Genomic DNA, 14822 nt, shown 5'->3' on the forward strand with positions numbered 1-14822 from the left:
TAATAAACCAGAACTTGGCTATTTTTGATGTTATGCATGTTAGGGCAGAAAATATACAATGTCGACGAAAATGATGTTAAACTTTGTTAAAGTCACATTTTATATATATGTCAATAGTGACATCTGTGCTGTGGTAAATCTCGTAATTCTCGTAATACATTGTCATATCATGCGGGCGCCTTGACCTGCACTTGGTTCAGTTATTAGTTTCCATAATGTACCTATGTATCACACTAGTATCAGTCTAGTGGTAGTGTCAGATTATGTAGCATGGATTGTGTCAGTTTTAAAATCAACGGAAAATCACATTCAGGTACGATGTTTTCCTTACGATAAAAGACAAATTTCTTGTATTCTTCGAAACTTAAGTGTTGTTCTATGCATAACGCCTTCACGAGTTCCATTTATATAAAAATACCTCTTCTTCATCTGCCCGCGACATCGTTAAAAAGAAATTTCATCTTTATCGGTTGAGCCGTTTAAGCATGAAGAGGTAACACACAGTTATCTACATTCGCATTTATAATATTAGAAGGCATTTAGAACAAACGCTTTCAGTGTAAAAGCTTGGTTTGACTCTATTAGACCAAATACGGTGTATTTGTATATTTTGTATGTTATAAAGTGGGCTGCGAGACAAGTTCGGACCTGTCCCTGCTGGAGTACCTGCGCGTGCGCTGCGAGCTGCGCGGCACCAAGTACATGTGCCGCGAGGGCGGCTGCGGCGCATGCGTCGTCGCTGCTGCCAGACCTGGAGAAAGACTAGGCGCTGTTAACTCCGTGAGTGTTAAGTTCTTATGTAGAACTAACAATATTTATATATTATCTGCAAGCGAATTGGTCGGCGTAAAATTCATCAGGGTAAAACCCTCTCTCTGTCATTTTAATTTAAAGTAACATTGCTAAATCGTCGTGTATGGAGCGACAGGATCAACCTTCGAGCTCATACTTATCGGCCATATTCGGTGACCACATAATCACTCTATTTTGTTAGGTTTAGGTGGTTATTCGAACTTAAATTAATATTTAACTGATCGCGACACTAACTCCTTTTGTATACAGTAGGCGACATGAATCTATGCAGTGTGGATAAAATTGTATAATTATATGAGTAACTTTGAAGATCAAAAAGTTTACAAGACCAAAATATCTCAATCAATCTTATCTTTCCTAGTGTCTAGTGTCAGTGACATCATGTCATGACTGGGAGATTACAACGATAGAGGGCGTCGGTAACCGGCTGAAGGGCTACCACCCGCTGCAGAAGACCCTCGCTAAGCTCAACGGCACCCAGTGCGGGTACTGCTCGCCTGGATGGGTCATGGCTATGTACAGGTAATAAACGTCATAAGTAAAATAAATATATAAATATAAATATTATAGAACATTATTACACAAATTGACTAAGCCCCACGGTAAGCTCAAGAAAGCTTGTGTTGTGGGTACTCAGCAACAATATATATAATGTACAAATACGAGTACTTAAATACATAGAAAACAACCATGACTCAGGAACAAATATCTGTGCAAATCTCAGGAACAAATAAATGCCCTTACTGGGATTCGAACCCAGGACCGCGGCTTCACAGGCAGGGTCATTACCCACTAGGCCAGACCGGTCGTCAAGAATAAGTGCCTCAACAAAATTAGTTTTATTGTCTGTACGTATTTACAGAGTCTTATTTGTTAATGCTACTTTGACTAGAACATTTTTAACTCACGGGATAAGTTAAATTGATAAACGTTTGAATGTCCTCAAACATGTACCTAAACATAATTATTTCAACAATATTAGTACAAACAAAATAAACAAATGCACTGAAATCTAAAACCGGTCTCCATATGTTTGTACAGCCTCTTGCAAAGTAACAAGAACTTTACGATGTTGGAGATAGAAAAGTCTTTTGGAAGTAATATCTGCCGCTGCACCGGTTACCGACCCATCTTGGAAGCCTTCAAGAAGTTTGCCAACGATGCGTCAAAGTCAGACGATATTTTGGACATAGAAGATCTCCATATTTGCAAGAAAAATACCAAAACATGTCGTAAAACTTGCAAAGAAAGCTACTGGTGTTTAGTAGAGGCACCTGATCCTAATGAACCTCAAAATATAGAATTGGAGTTAAAAGATGGAAAGTCTTTTCACAAGGTATATACAGTTAATGATATCTTTGAAGTGCTAAAGCAGAAAGGAGATGAAGACTACATGTTAGTAGCAGGAAATACAGCTAAAGGTATGGTTTAAAATTGGGATTTTAATTTTGTTGACGAAATTAAATCGCGGTTTGTGTTCATTATAAATACTTTTCTAGGAGTCGTGCCTATTGAAAAATATCCCCGAGTCATTATTGATATAAGCAACATTGATGAACTAAAAGGCTACCATCTCGACCAGAATTTAATTCTAGGTGCAGGCTCGACTTTAAATGAAACTATAAATATATTTAAGAGCGTAGCCTCTACGGAAGATAATTTCTGGTATCTTCAAAAGTTGCAAGAACATTTGCAGTTAGTAGCTCATATTCCTGTCAGAAATGTAAGTTGTTTTTTTTAATAATTCTGTTTTCCTGTTAATTTATATCTAATGGCCTACTTGCCTTATGTATTATGTAAATACTGTAAAAATCATTTCCAAGTTTCACATGCCAAACGGCAGAATATAGTATATAAGTGCATGCGCTGTATATGTATTCAAGTGAATAAATAATTCATTCATTCATTCATTCATTTATTCATTCATTCATTCATTTATTCTACGACAAGAGCTTTTAAAATTATTATGATGAAGATGATATGAGACGTAAACAGTTTGATTGAATTATTGGTTTTGCAATATATATAACCATGTTCTTATCGTATTTCATTTACTTAGTTGGGGACAATTGCTGGCAACCTTATGATCAAGCACCATTATAATGAGTTCCAATCCGATGTTTTTCTCCTGATGGAGACCGTTGGTGCATACATCACTATTAGTAAGTTGTTAAAAAAATAAATGCCAATAAAACTTTCATCGAACAATCTCACAATTGTTATATTTTTAATTTAGTGGACACCGAGAAACAAGGAAAAAAGTTAACCTTACAAGATTTCCTCAAAGTGGACATGCGAAGTAAAGTAATTACAAATGTTTTGCTTCCTCCTTTGGGGCGGGACTACAAATTTGAGTCGTTCAAGGTAAATTGTGATACAATTAAGAACAAAAAAACAAAAGATAATAAATGACAGTATACTTATTTCAGTTCTAGAAAAACACACATTAACCCTTTAACCGCCAGAGTCTGATATAAGACATTACATATCCAGCTCATTTCGCCACAGTCTGATAAATAAGACAAATATCTGATTTGGTTTTTACAGCACATTTATAACTCCCGTAACTATGCCAACCTTACTCTACGTGGTACAATTACTGTCGGTGGCGACACGAGCACGCTCGATCAAAAATTGCTGGCGGTTAAGAGGTTAATAATGTCGAAACAATTGAAGAAGTGTGTCTGCATTTAATTTTTTGTTGCCACTGAATTGGTTTTTCGAAATTTCATGCCCCGAAAGATTTTATAATACTATAGGTACAGATCTGTAACTTTTCAGGTTATGGCTCGTGCTCAATCTGCACATGCCATCGTCAATGCCGGCTTCTTGTACAAACTAGAGTCCTCCAACACAGTAAAAGAGGCTAGAATTTTGTACGGAGCCCTAAACCCAAGCTTCGTGCACGCTTCTAAGACGGAGGAGTTCCTAAGAGGCAAGAATTTGTTTACAAGTAAAACTTTACAAGAAGCCATCGAGGTTTTGAAGAGCGAGGTAGTTGTGGAAGAAAATCCTCCGCAAGCTTCAGCTAACTACAGAAAAAATCTCGCTGTTAATTTATTTTACAAAGTAAGTAGATAGATATAGATTATTGCAGAAATAGTTTCAAAAAAAACACACTAGTTAGTAAAGATAGAGGTATAAACAATAGGCGGTCTACATCCTTACCATTTAGCAATTATTCAAGTCATGCTGCCAAATCAACTGTGTGACGTTCTTGAGAGTGCTTTAGATTTATTTTTTCAGAGTCTTCTCTCTCTATGTACCGAAAACGAGATGGACTCATATTTTGCATCAGGTGGGACAGTCCTGAGCCGAATGCGTCCTGTATCTCATGCAAGACAGGAATTCACCACTAACACCCTAATGTATCCGATAAGCCAGCCGGTTGAAAAAGTTGAAGCGCTGGTGAGTAGACATAGGTGTGACATAGTAAACAGCTTGTAGTACAAATACTAATTTTATTTTGTCAGTCAAGTATCGAACTGTCGGATAAAGTTCCTTCCCCTTTTTCCATAAATTGCTTTCACTCGTAACAAAGGCATACTCCCAACACTCTTTGCTATGAATCTATCTCAAATGAGACGAGGCAACGCACGTCTGCCAGATGAATCCAGACGGTGGGCAAGAAAGTAACCAAAATATCTGGAGCAAAGATATACTAAAGAGGAGATGGCTGTGTGAACTAGACACAATAGGTAGGTACACATACGAGTGAGTAGGTAGCAACGAACGATAATTAAATTTGTATAATCACTATATGTACCTATTGTACTTAGATCCAGTGCGCAGGCGAAGCCCCATATTCAGAGGATTTGCCGAGCATCCCGTGCGAGGTGTTCGGCGCTTTCGTGCTCGCAACCATTCCGCTCGGCGACATTGATAACGTCAACCCCAGCGAGGCCCTCGTGAGTTTTTTTGAATTTTGAGTTTTACAAAAGCAATATACTATCTGACCTTCGGATTTCAGAGAGTAGAAAAGATCTTATGGGAATAAACTTTAGCATTTTCTAGCTAACTGGCAATAATTTACTTTTTTTTTCAGAAACATTCTGGCGTTATCGCTTTTTACTCTGCCAAAGATATTCCAGGAGTAAACTCTTTTACTCCTGGCCTCAGCAATCTTGTCTACCAAGAAAAAGAAGAAGTATTCTGTTCTGGTCCCGTCAAATATCATGGCCAAGTTATTGGGGTAGTTGTAGCTGAGTCTAGAGCCATTGCAGAATACGCTTCCACATTGGTAAACGTTAAATATAGCAATGTGAAAAAACCTGTCATTGATGTAAGAGAAGCAATAAAGAGTCCTCACAGATATAAAATGGTTTATGAGCAGGACTGCACCAGTGTGGATACAGATCTGTTTAAAGTTATAAAGGGAACGCAGACAATTTTTGCGCAGCAACACTTTTGTATGGAGACACTCGTTAGTGTCGTAAAGCCAACGGAGGAAGGTCTGAAGGTGCACTGTACTACGCAGCACATGGATCTTGTGCAGATGATGATATCCCGAGCTCTTCTAATACCGGAAAATAAGTAAGTATACTGTATAGTTGTACACATACCTATTAAAAACTGGATTCGTATCATGTACGTACAATTTACAGCAAATTAGCATGGAATTTCTAATTTGCTAACTCTCAAGTGGAAGGAAATAATATTAGAAGTTGGTGTTCTGGAATTTTTTCGATGAGAAAAACATAAAATAAGGTCAGACGAATATCGCGGCTTCTACTGTGATGATATTTCCCGTTAATCTCAGGATAGACGTAATCGTACGCCGCCTGGGAGGAGCGTACGGCCTGAAGATCTCCCGCAGCTCGCAGGTGGCGGTGGCGAGCGCGCTGGTGGCGCATAAGCTGAACCGGCCCTGCCGCATCATACTGCCGTTCACCACCCTCGCCAAGGCCGTGGGCAAGCGGCTACCTTGCCACACTGAATATGAGGTTTGCTACTAGGATTTCCATCCTGGACACACATTCTACCTCAACTTATCTTACAGTATTTTCAAGGTCAGCCATTATATACCTAGTGTTTTGCTTTCTAGATCACAATCGATCCGTATGGTAAAATTCAACTTTGCAAAGAATATATGCACATGGACAATGGATACGTCATCGATGAGCCCCTATTCGCCCCCGTGTTGGACGTGTACAACAACTGCTACGACAAGCTACGCTGGATGTTCAAGGTGTTCAGTGTTACCACTGACACAGCCAGTAACACTTGGTGCCGGTCACCAGGTCAGTAAACGTAGCATAATCTCAGCTTAACACCTTTACTCTTACTAACGTTCGCAATTTATTCTTTAAAAAGGTTACCCAGCCTGCGTCGGGTCGTGAGTTACCTGCAATGGCATAAATATAAGCCTAGCTCGTACCATTATTGCTATTATATTTTCAGGAACACTTGAAGCTATTGCTGCTTGTGAATTCATGTTAGAGCGTGTAGCTTACGAGATATCATTAGACCCGCTAGCAGTAAGACTAGTGAATCTAGATCCCACTTCCATCGAGCTCGTGGAAATGGTTGAGAAAGTGAAACGTGACGCTAACTACGCGGACAGACGAACCGCTATCGACAAGTTTAATTCAGAGAACAGGTGGAAGAAGAAGGGTTTAAGATGGTCTCTCCTCCGCTGGCAGCCCGTCGGTAGCCAGTACTTTAACGTGACCATGTCAGTTTTTAACGATGATGGCTCTGTCTCTATAACCCACGGCGGAATCGAGATGGGACAAGGTCTTAACACCAAAGCCGTTCAAATCGCTGCATATTTTCTTGGTGTTCCCATGGAGAAGATTCAAATCAAAGCGAATCATACACATATGACTCCAAATAGTCTTCTGTCTGGGGGAAGTTTGACTTCGATCAACGTTGGCATCGGAGTTCAGAGATGCTGTGAGCAGATTTTAGCGCGACTAGCTCCTCTTAAAGTTGGCCTTCTGAACCCTACTTGGGAGTTCTTGGTGAAGATGGCATATAATGCTAGTATAGATCTTCAAGCTCACGCTTTTGTGTCAATGCTAGATACGCAGAAGTATGTAGTACATGGAGTGACGTTAGCTGAAGTGGAAGTGGACATTCTGACAGGAGAGTGGGAGCTATTGAGGATTGACCTCCTGGAGGATGCGGGAATGAGCATTAGCCCAGGAGTAGATGTCGGACAAGTAAGGAAAATCAGTGAAATTATTAACACTAGTGGCTCTGTGAGCTCTAGACCTCACTAATCTCCTCCGCTCTGTCATTTAAAAAAATCTGCCAAGTGCGAGTCGGACTCGCGCACGGAGGGTTCCGCACCATCAACAAAAAATAGAGCAAAAAAATCGTGTTTATTGTATGGGAGCCCCCCTTAAATATATATTTTATTTTATTTTTAGTATTTGTTGTTATAGCGGCAACAGAGATACATCATTTGTGAAAATTTCAACTGTCTAGCTATCGCGGTTCATGAGATACAGCTTAATGGCGACAGGCGGACGGACGGACAGCGAAGTCTTAGTAATAGGGTCCCATTTTTTACCCTTTGGGTACGGAACCCTAAAAAATTATAAGATTTGAATCGACACATAAAAATCTACACAGTTATGGAACCTGCTCACCATAAAATATCATGAGAATTGGTTGAGTAATACAACCTGTAGAAGAGAACAACTCAAACGAAATTTAGGACGCTAACATACTAACTTATTATTATTAGGGTGTAGTAATCTACAACGTTGATCTTTTGCCAGGTAGAAGGCGCTTTCATCATGGGCCTGGGGTACTGGACGACGGAGCACATGGTGTACGACTCCGACACGGGCGAGGTGCTAACGGATCGCCCCTGGAACTACCACGTGCCGCAGGCCAGGGACATCCCGCAGGACTTCCGGGTGTATTTCAAGGACAAGTCTTATTCGGAAGTTAGGACACTCGGTGCTAAGTGTAAGGGATTTAATATTATTGACATGAATTTCAGAGAAGTGGGTGCTGACTGGTGGAGTGAAATATTCTAACGAAAGTCAGATTTTTGTCTCTTGGCGATTTTTTGATCGATCTAATTTGATACTAGCCTGTATCCTTTTAACAAGTTTAGAATCAACGTAGGTATATAATCTCAAGAATCTTCCGTTGGCTTCCGTGGCGTTTGTGCTGATTAAACGTGTTATAAACCTCGTTTCCTTTGTATTTTAACAAAGGAAAATGTCCTTCATCATCATAAAACTGATAATAATCTCTAAACAAGGTGCACTCTAGACACAAGTTCCAATAAACTCATTTTACGAGCTAGAATACAAACCGATGACACTGATTGAGTGTCGTGTGCCTGAATTACTTCGCTACCAACATTATTTATTCTTAACTCAAATATATGTAGTCATAAAGTAAAGAAAAAGTGACCAAGCCCTCCAGTAGCCGAGGTTGGATTCGTACCAACGTCTTCAGCTTTCCCGGCTACTGTCATAACCTCTTGGCCATCTGCTCATAAACTTTTTTTAATAAATATTATGTTCATATCTACAGCGATCGGCGAGCCCCCAATCTGCATGTCGGTGGCGGTGCCACTAGCTTTACGGGAAGCCATCGCTGCTGCCAGGAGTGACGCCGGGAGACCACTGAACGAGTGGTTTCAGATAGGTAATTAGACGGATACCACCAGAGTTCGCTTACAAATGGTAGAAGATAAGTTATATTCTAGAAATGAGATTATGATAATATTCTTTTTTCAGATGGACCATACACAAGAGAGGCTATTCACATGCACACTGAGACAGATAGTAGCCAGTTCAAATTTAAAACGGAAAGTTCGTTTTAACCATATACAGGGTGGATTTTCTTTTTGGGTCAGTGAAGGCAGCTACCAGATCCCGTGCTGCTACGAGAAAACGGCCTTAGAAGACCTTCCCTCGATTTCAAATTAATGAAGATTGGCTTTAACAGATTTTAGAAAAAACATACAGGGTGCGAGAAAAAGCACAGAATAAATTATAGTACTAAGTAAAGAAGATTCACTCTCTAACAAAACGCGTCTGTTACGATCAGCACAGATATGGCCGCTAGGTGGCGACAGCGCCACGCGCGGCTTATGGCTTTCCCCAAAATTGGGGCCGAACGGATGTACTTTTAACTACCTGTAGCAAAGCGACGAAATCGCGGAGTGAGACATGTCTGGAAAAAGGTAATTTTTGACAAACTTTTTTTTTATGCCAATAGATCCCATTCCTATTGAGGATCAAAAGCTTGTATGGAACCAAAAAAAATTTGCGGCTAGAAAAGCCACAAATCGAGGAAAACTTTTCCCATACAATTTGTATGAAAATGAAAACTTTTATTTTTCACATGCTATTTTTGTATGCCAATCGATTCCATTCCTATCCAGTATCAATAGTCTCTTTGGGGTCAACTTACGGTAATGTACTAAAAAGCCACAAATTAAAGATAACTTTATTCATACATTAACTATGGACAAAACGTGAAATTTAAATCACATTTTTCTATCTGGCCAATCAGTCCTGTTACATTTAAGGACCATAATACTGTATGAAGACATTACTGTAAGACTGATGGGAGAGATAGAAAATAGTGAATTAAATTTCACATTTTCTCCATAGTAAATGTATGGAAAAAGTTTTTATTAATTTGTGGCTTTTTAGTACCTACATTACCGTAAGTGAACCCCAAAGAAACTATTGATACTAGATAGGAATAGAATCGATTGGCATACAAAAATAGCATGTGAAAAATAAAAGTTTTCATTTTCATACAAATTGTATGGGAAAATTTTTCCTCGATTTGTGGCTTTTCTAGCCGGATATTTATTTTTGGTTCCATACAAGCTTTTGATCCTCAATAGGAATGGAATCGATTGGCATTTTTGGCCGTATTTTCAAGAAAATAAAATGTAAAATAGAATATATATGAGTCATGTCAGAAGTTACAAACAGGATGATGTCGGAATACCTATTTGTATCAAATAAATACTGTTAGATAATGTCAGTCAATAACCATGCATTGAACTAATTAAATATTTCATAATAGGTATATAAATTTATTTAAAAATGACGCAAATGATATATAAATATTATAAATACATTACGTATTTATCTCATATTAGGAAGTATTTATATTTAGATGTAGTTTTTTAGTTGTTAAATTCCTAGTAAGTAAATTAATTTACAACCAACCTGAAATTAATAATCAAACATTGATTCACCTGTCACGTAAATACGTGCATGTCACATGTTTATTAACACATAAATCCCATTAGTCTGATTAATTCAATAATTGACACTCACCTGCCTTACAAGTGTTCAACAAACCATACTGTATTATGTACAAATATCAATATTCATTGACCACTGATAGACCTTATTACATTGACTTAAGGTGCAAAAAAGAGATACCTTTGTCTTGAGATATTTGGCGAGTGGAGCCATCTACATAATTAATTAGTGAGACTGACGCGTGGCGCTAATCGAGACGGACTAAGTTAAGATCAAGTGGGTTAGGTGCTACCTTAGTTCGATATGATAATGCGGGTGCTAGGAGACAAACGGTAGCATGAGGGACGTTACAATAATGTAAAGTATTTAGATTTATGCATGTTGTGAGCCGAATGACTATTTACTATACCACGTCGGTGGTAACAAGGATACGGCTGTCCTGATGGTAAGCAGTCGTCGTAGCATATGGACGCCTGCAATTACATGACAAAATGCTCGTTGCAGACCCTTTAAAAACCTGTACACTCCTTTTGAAAAACCTGGGGAGGAAATTCCTCTTAAACGGCCAGAAGACGGCTTAACTTTGGTGCCATGGTAGAAGAGGAAGTGCCTCCTGTGGGACGCCACAAGCGTCAGCACTTTCGCCGCCTCACACCTCAGCCGGACGGTGCAGACAGCCGGCGCTGCGGCAAAGACAAACAGGGCAAAATACTCTGTCCTCCATTTAAAGTTTCTCACATATACGTAAAACTTCAATTAGCACCAATACTTTTCAGTACAATCTACACGTTCACAATTAATCTAATCTACTGGCAATAAACTGCACTGAAGTCGTTCCAGCTGATTAATACTCGCATAAAACGAACCATTATCTACCTCAAAACCTTCAGGTAAATTTCAACCTTAACCCTATTATTACAAGATCTAATTTGGATTACGTGTAGTTGCTTCCTTCATTGGAACGCAGAATGCAGTTGAGTACATTAGTAATTACTGGGAAGTAATTTCTTAGTTGTCTTTGTCGTTAAAGTGGTCCTCGACTAATCACGAACTAATTTCTATACATTTGAGTTTATCTAGTATAGCTTGACCCCCATGTTGATATAAAGGATATGGCATTGAAAGTCAGCATTATTCCAGCTGATTATAATACAGGTGGGAAGGTTTTTTGGTGAATTGTAGCCGTGCTTTGGAGAGCATTAGTGTTGAAATGGGAACTGAGCGAAAACTGCAAAATGGCAGCCAATAAAACGGTTTGTTTGTTTTGTAGACGCCTCAAAATAATCCATAGGTAGACTATGTAGGTACATATTACCTACGCGTGCAGTCCAATAACGGTTGCAATTCTTATAATATGCATTGGTAATAACCATTTTGTATTCAAGGATGTTCATACAAGTGGAGGCGATGACAACACTATAGTAGTTTGTGTTACAAGAGATCAAAATTATATATTTCCGTCAAGTACATTGAATCCTGAGCGTAATGAGGGATTCAAGTGTTAACGCCCAAGATAAAATAATTTTGATACCGTGTGACACATACTGCTTTTCACATCAACTATGAGGAAAATAAAAAAAATCTTAGTGTTGACACAATGATGCTTAAACAGATTATTTAAGCTAAAAAAATAATGTGCAAAAAAATGTAAAAATAGTGTGTAGAAAAGAAAAGTGTTACTTTGATCCCTCCTAGCAGGGAGGAAAAGTGCCAGTTTGATCCCTCCTAGCAGGGAAGAAAAAGCTCGCTTTTCCGAATAGGTGGTGTGACAAAATATTTTTTTTCATACAGTAAGAAAATATTGTGTTTAACTACTTTAATTACGCAAAAACTTGGGACTCGTGAACTGTGCAACACAGGTCGGTTTGTAACAACAAAATTGGTTTTAGAATATTGATCAAAATGTATTTACTTAGTTCAGTTATATTGGTAAAATGGGGTGAGTAGGGATTACGAGGGCAGTAGGGTTATGAATAGGGAGAGAAGGGATGACAGAGGGATGAGTTTGATTTTACAGGCTACTGCTACGTAAATTATAATATATATTCTAATAACAATTCAAGCATTGTTCATAATCCCAAAGTGTCGATCCAACAAATTTCAAAACTCACCTTAGTAGGAAATCCCGTCTCACCCCAACTACAGGGTGAGCTGGGATTTCCTACTATTTCGTGTTTATCTTTAAAGTTATGAAATGGAACTACACAAAATCATATAAAAAAACTAAAATACAAACGACCGGAACGTTTACTATGTTTGCCACATGTAAAAATACAGTTTTATCGAGGCTTGAATGTCAGTTTTGTCCCTACTCACCCCATTTTACGGTATCCCGTTTTAAGATTTAGTCACTTTGCCCCATGTCAATATTAATGTTTTCTTCTAAGAATACAAGTACCTACTACCTAAGTGTTTGTTTTTCCCTGATTCTATTCCATTTTAAATCCAACCTCGTACTATTCTCTTGTAAAAGACAGTACCTACATACATAAAAATAAAAATAAAAACATTTCCCGTCTGTTCCATCAGTTCGTGAGCTTTGCAGTAAGCCGCGAAGCATTGCAATTATGCAACTAGACGACTGCGCTTTAAAAATTGCTCGTGACGAGAATCACAAATGTCTAGACGAGGGCTATTTATACAGGGTGGAAAATATTCAAAATTAGATAGGGTAAAATGACAGCAGTTTGAAAATTAATTGCGTGGTTTAAAAATTTTTCTGTGGAAATATTTATGAAGAGTAGGGAATCTAATCTAATCCGTTTTAATTCACATCCTACAGAACGATTTAGGGTAAGATAAGGTATTGTAAGGTACAGTTAAATCAAAATAAGCCTGCAACGATTTAGATAGCATACGGCAGTGCTAGTGTTGTTTATATACTTACGTAATAATTTCATAGAAGTTTGACGTTATAAATAACACTTGCAAATCGTTGCAGACTTAATTTGGTCTAACTTTCATATGCAGAAAATATTAAAGGTACTATTCAAAGTGCAACATTCTTAAGAACGCACATAGGTACCAAACGCTACCTAAATATTTACAGAAAGCAAACTTGGAAATTTCAGTCAAAGCTAAAGCATCATCGATTTTAGCATTTACCGTCTTGATATGGAAACGACAATTTAAAATAGCACTTCAATATTTGAACAGAATTCCGAAAATGTTTGCGGAGACGTTTCTAAGCTAACATTTGGTGGGAATAAAATAGTTTGTTATTTGCACGTTATTTTGATAGATTTTTGGGCGAATTGAGAGAAATAGCTGTGGACTGGTACTGTGTAGCTGGATTCGAAAGTCAATTCAATTTCAGGTTCAAGAATCTTTATGCGGCATTTCTGGTCCAGAAATGTGACTTTTGACAGCTAAGAGATCAAATCTTTATTGTTTCCTGAAGTTTTTCGGATATTTCCGAGTACTTTTTCCAAGTTTTCGGTAACTTTCCGCAACTTTACGTAAAGGCAAATAAATACAATACAAAACATTCCCCTTTCTGCTCCGTCAATCAAGTATATAAACATGCGGCCATTCAACCACAATACAAAATAATCTATTCACGAGTAGATAGGTACCTACCTACAGAAAATTACATTGCGAAAGGAAAAATACGCGCATAAATTTCATGAAACGGAATTAAAGTCTCGGCATGATATGCGTGTTGGAATACTCCCAGAGTGAAAGAATAATATGAAGTAGTCCATCTTTAACTTCTAAGCTACTATGCTGTGGGGTTCCTATGCTGGATTAACCTAGATAAGAGAATACTAAAATACATTCAGTAGTGCTAAATATTGAATGAGGGCAGTCGCCATCCGCCATATCTCACCAATTCGCGCTTTTAATAACCTAAGAAAGGTCTCCCAAACAGGCAACATTATTGTTACCGGGCGGAATCATCCCTTAGATCATTAACCTAGTGCATTTTATGTAATAAATAATTATAGATAATTTTTGTACACTACAAATAAATCAGGTTTTTTAAATCCTTGGTTTAAAGATAGATTATAGGTACTGTCATTACATTATACATTGGAAATACCATAATATATCTGCACCGGTATCAGAGGTACGAGATACGACCGAGAGCTAGAAAGCAAAAGTTCATAACTTTATGCAGAGAGGCCTACTCGTAGCCTTAACCACTGAAAAGAAATCTTGTATTCAGTTTGTCTTTCTGGATGTTTGCAATTGGCAGTGGGAAGATTAAAATATATTCACAAGTTTTAGGAGGTCAGGCCTTTGCGAAGTGACTAACTTGGTGTTTTAGTTCAGCGAGGTAAGAATCAATTATAGCGGCAGGGTCACCATGTAAAGATCTAAGATTAACCAAATTTGAATACTGGCAAATACAATTAATTCATTATTGATTACTTGTTGACATTTTATTAACTGTATTATCTAATTGATTTATAACCATAACTGTTCTTTTTATAACTTTTGCATTGTCAATTGTTTTATTTTTTTATATTTGTTGAGAATGTTATTGAAGTCACAATTTATTTGGTAATTCAATGTCTTAAATTAAAATATTATTTAAATAGTGTTAAGATTTAAAGAAATTATTGATTGCGTTGAAGTAAATTGTAAAAAAAAAATACCAACTTTACTTATATTTATATTATTTTATATTGTTTTATACGCTAATATTAACACTGCCTGTACTTGTATTTTAAGGTCGATGATCTGCTCCTTAACTATATTATTATATAATGTGAGAAGGGACCTAAGAACCTATAGGTACCTAAGAAACACGAGATCTTTATCTATTTATAAGCATCGAATGGTTTAGGTATTTAAATAATTTGT

General features: G+C 37.7%; 1 protein-coding gene across 1 annotated transcript; it reads left to right on the plus strand.

The window, feature by feature from the left end:
* Window positions 1–629: 629 nt before the first annotated feature.
* LOC134653665 (uncharacterized) lies at window positions 630–8605 on the plus strand. Its single transcript, XM_063509059.1, has 16 exons — window positions 630–780; window positions 1175–1335; window positions 1855–2234; window positions 2313–2536; window positions 2873–2975; window positions 3050–3177; window positions 3595–3882; window positions 4060–4221; window positions 4593–4721; window positions 4859–5346; window positions 5573–5756; window positions 5858–6053; window positions 6214–6977; window positions 7542–7734; window positions 8314–8427; window positions 8520–8605. The coding sequence occupies exons 1-16, from the start codon at window positions 703–705 to the stop codon at window positions 8603–8605; spliced, it is 3678 nt and encodes a 1225-aa protein (XP_063365129.1). The 5' UTR covers window positions 630–702.
* Window positions 8606–14822: the final 6217 nt, after the last annotated feature.

Source organism: Cydia amplana, chromosome 13 (assembly GCF_948474715.1).
Source record: "Cydia amplana chromosome 13, ilCydAmpl1.1, whole genome shotgun sequence".
Lineage (NCBI taxonomy): Eukaryota > Metazoa > Arthropoda > Insecta > Lepidoptera > Tortricidae > Cydia > Cydia amplana.

Coding starts and splice junctions, on each gene's coding strand:
- LOC134653665 (XM_063509059.1), top strand. CDS start 703: ATGTGCCGCGAGGGCGGCTGCGGCGCATGCGTCGTCGCTGCTGCCAGA. Junction 2,976..3,049: donor TGGTGCATACATCACTATTA/GTAAGTTGTTAA, acceptor TTTTTAATTTAG/TGGACACCGAGAAACAAGGA. Junction 8,428..8,519: donor GAACGAGTGGTTTCAGATAG/GTAATTAGACGG, acceptor TTCTTTTTTCAG/ATGGACCATACACAAGAGAG.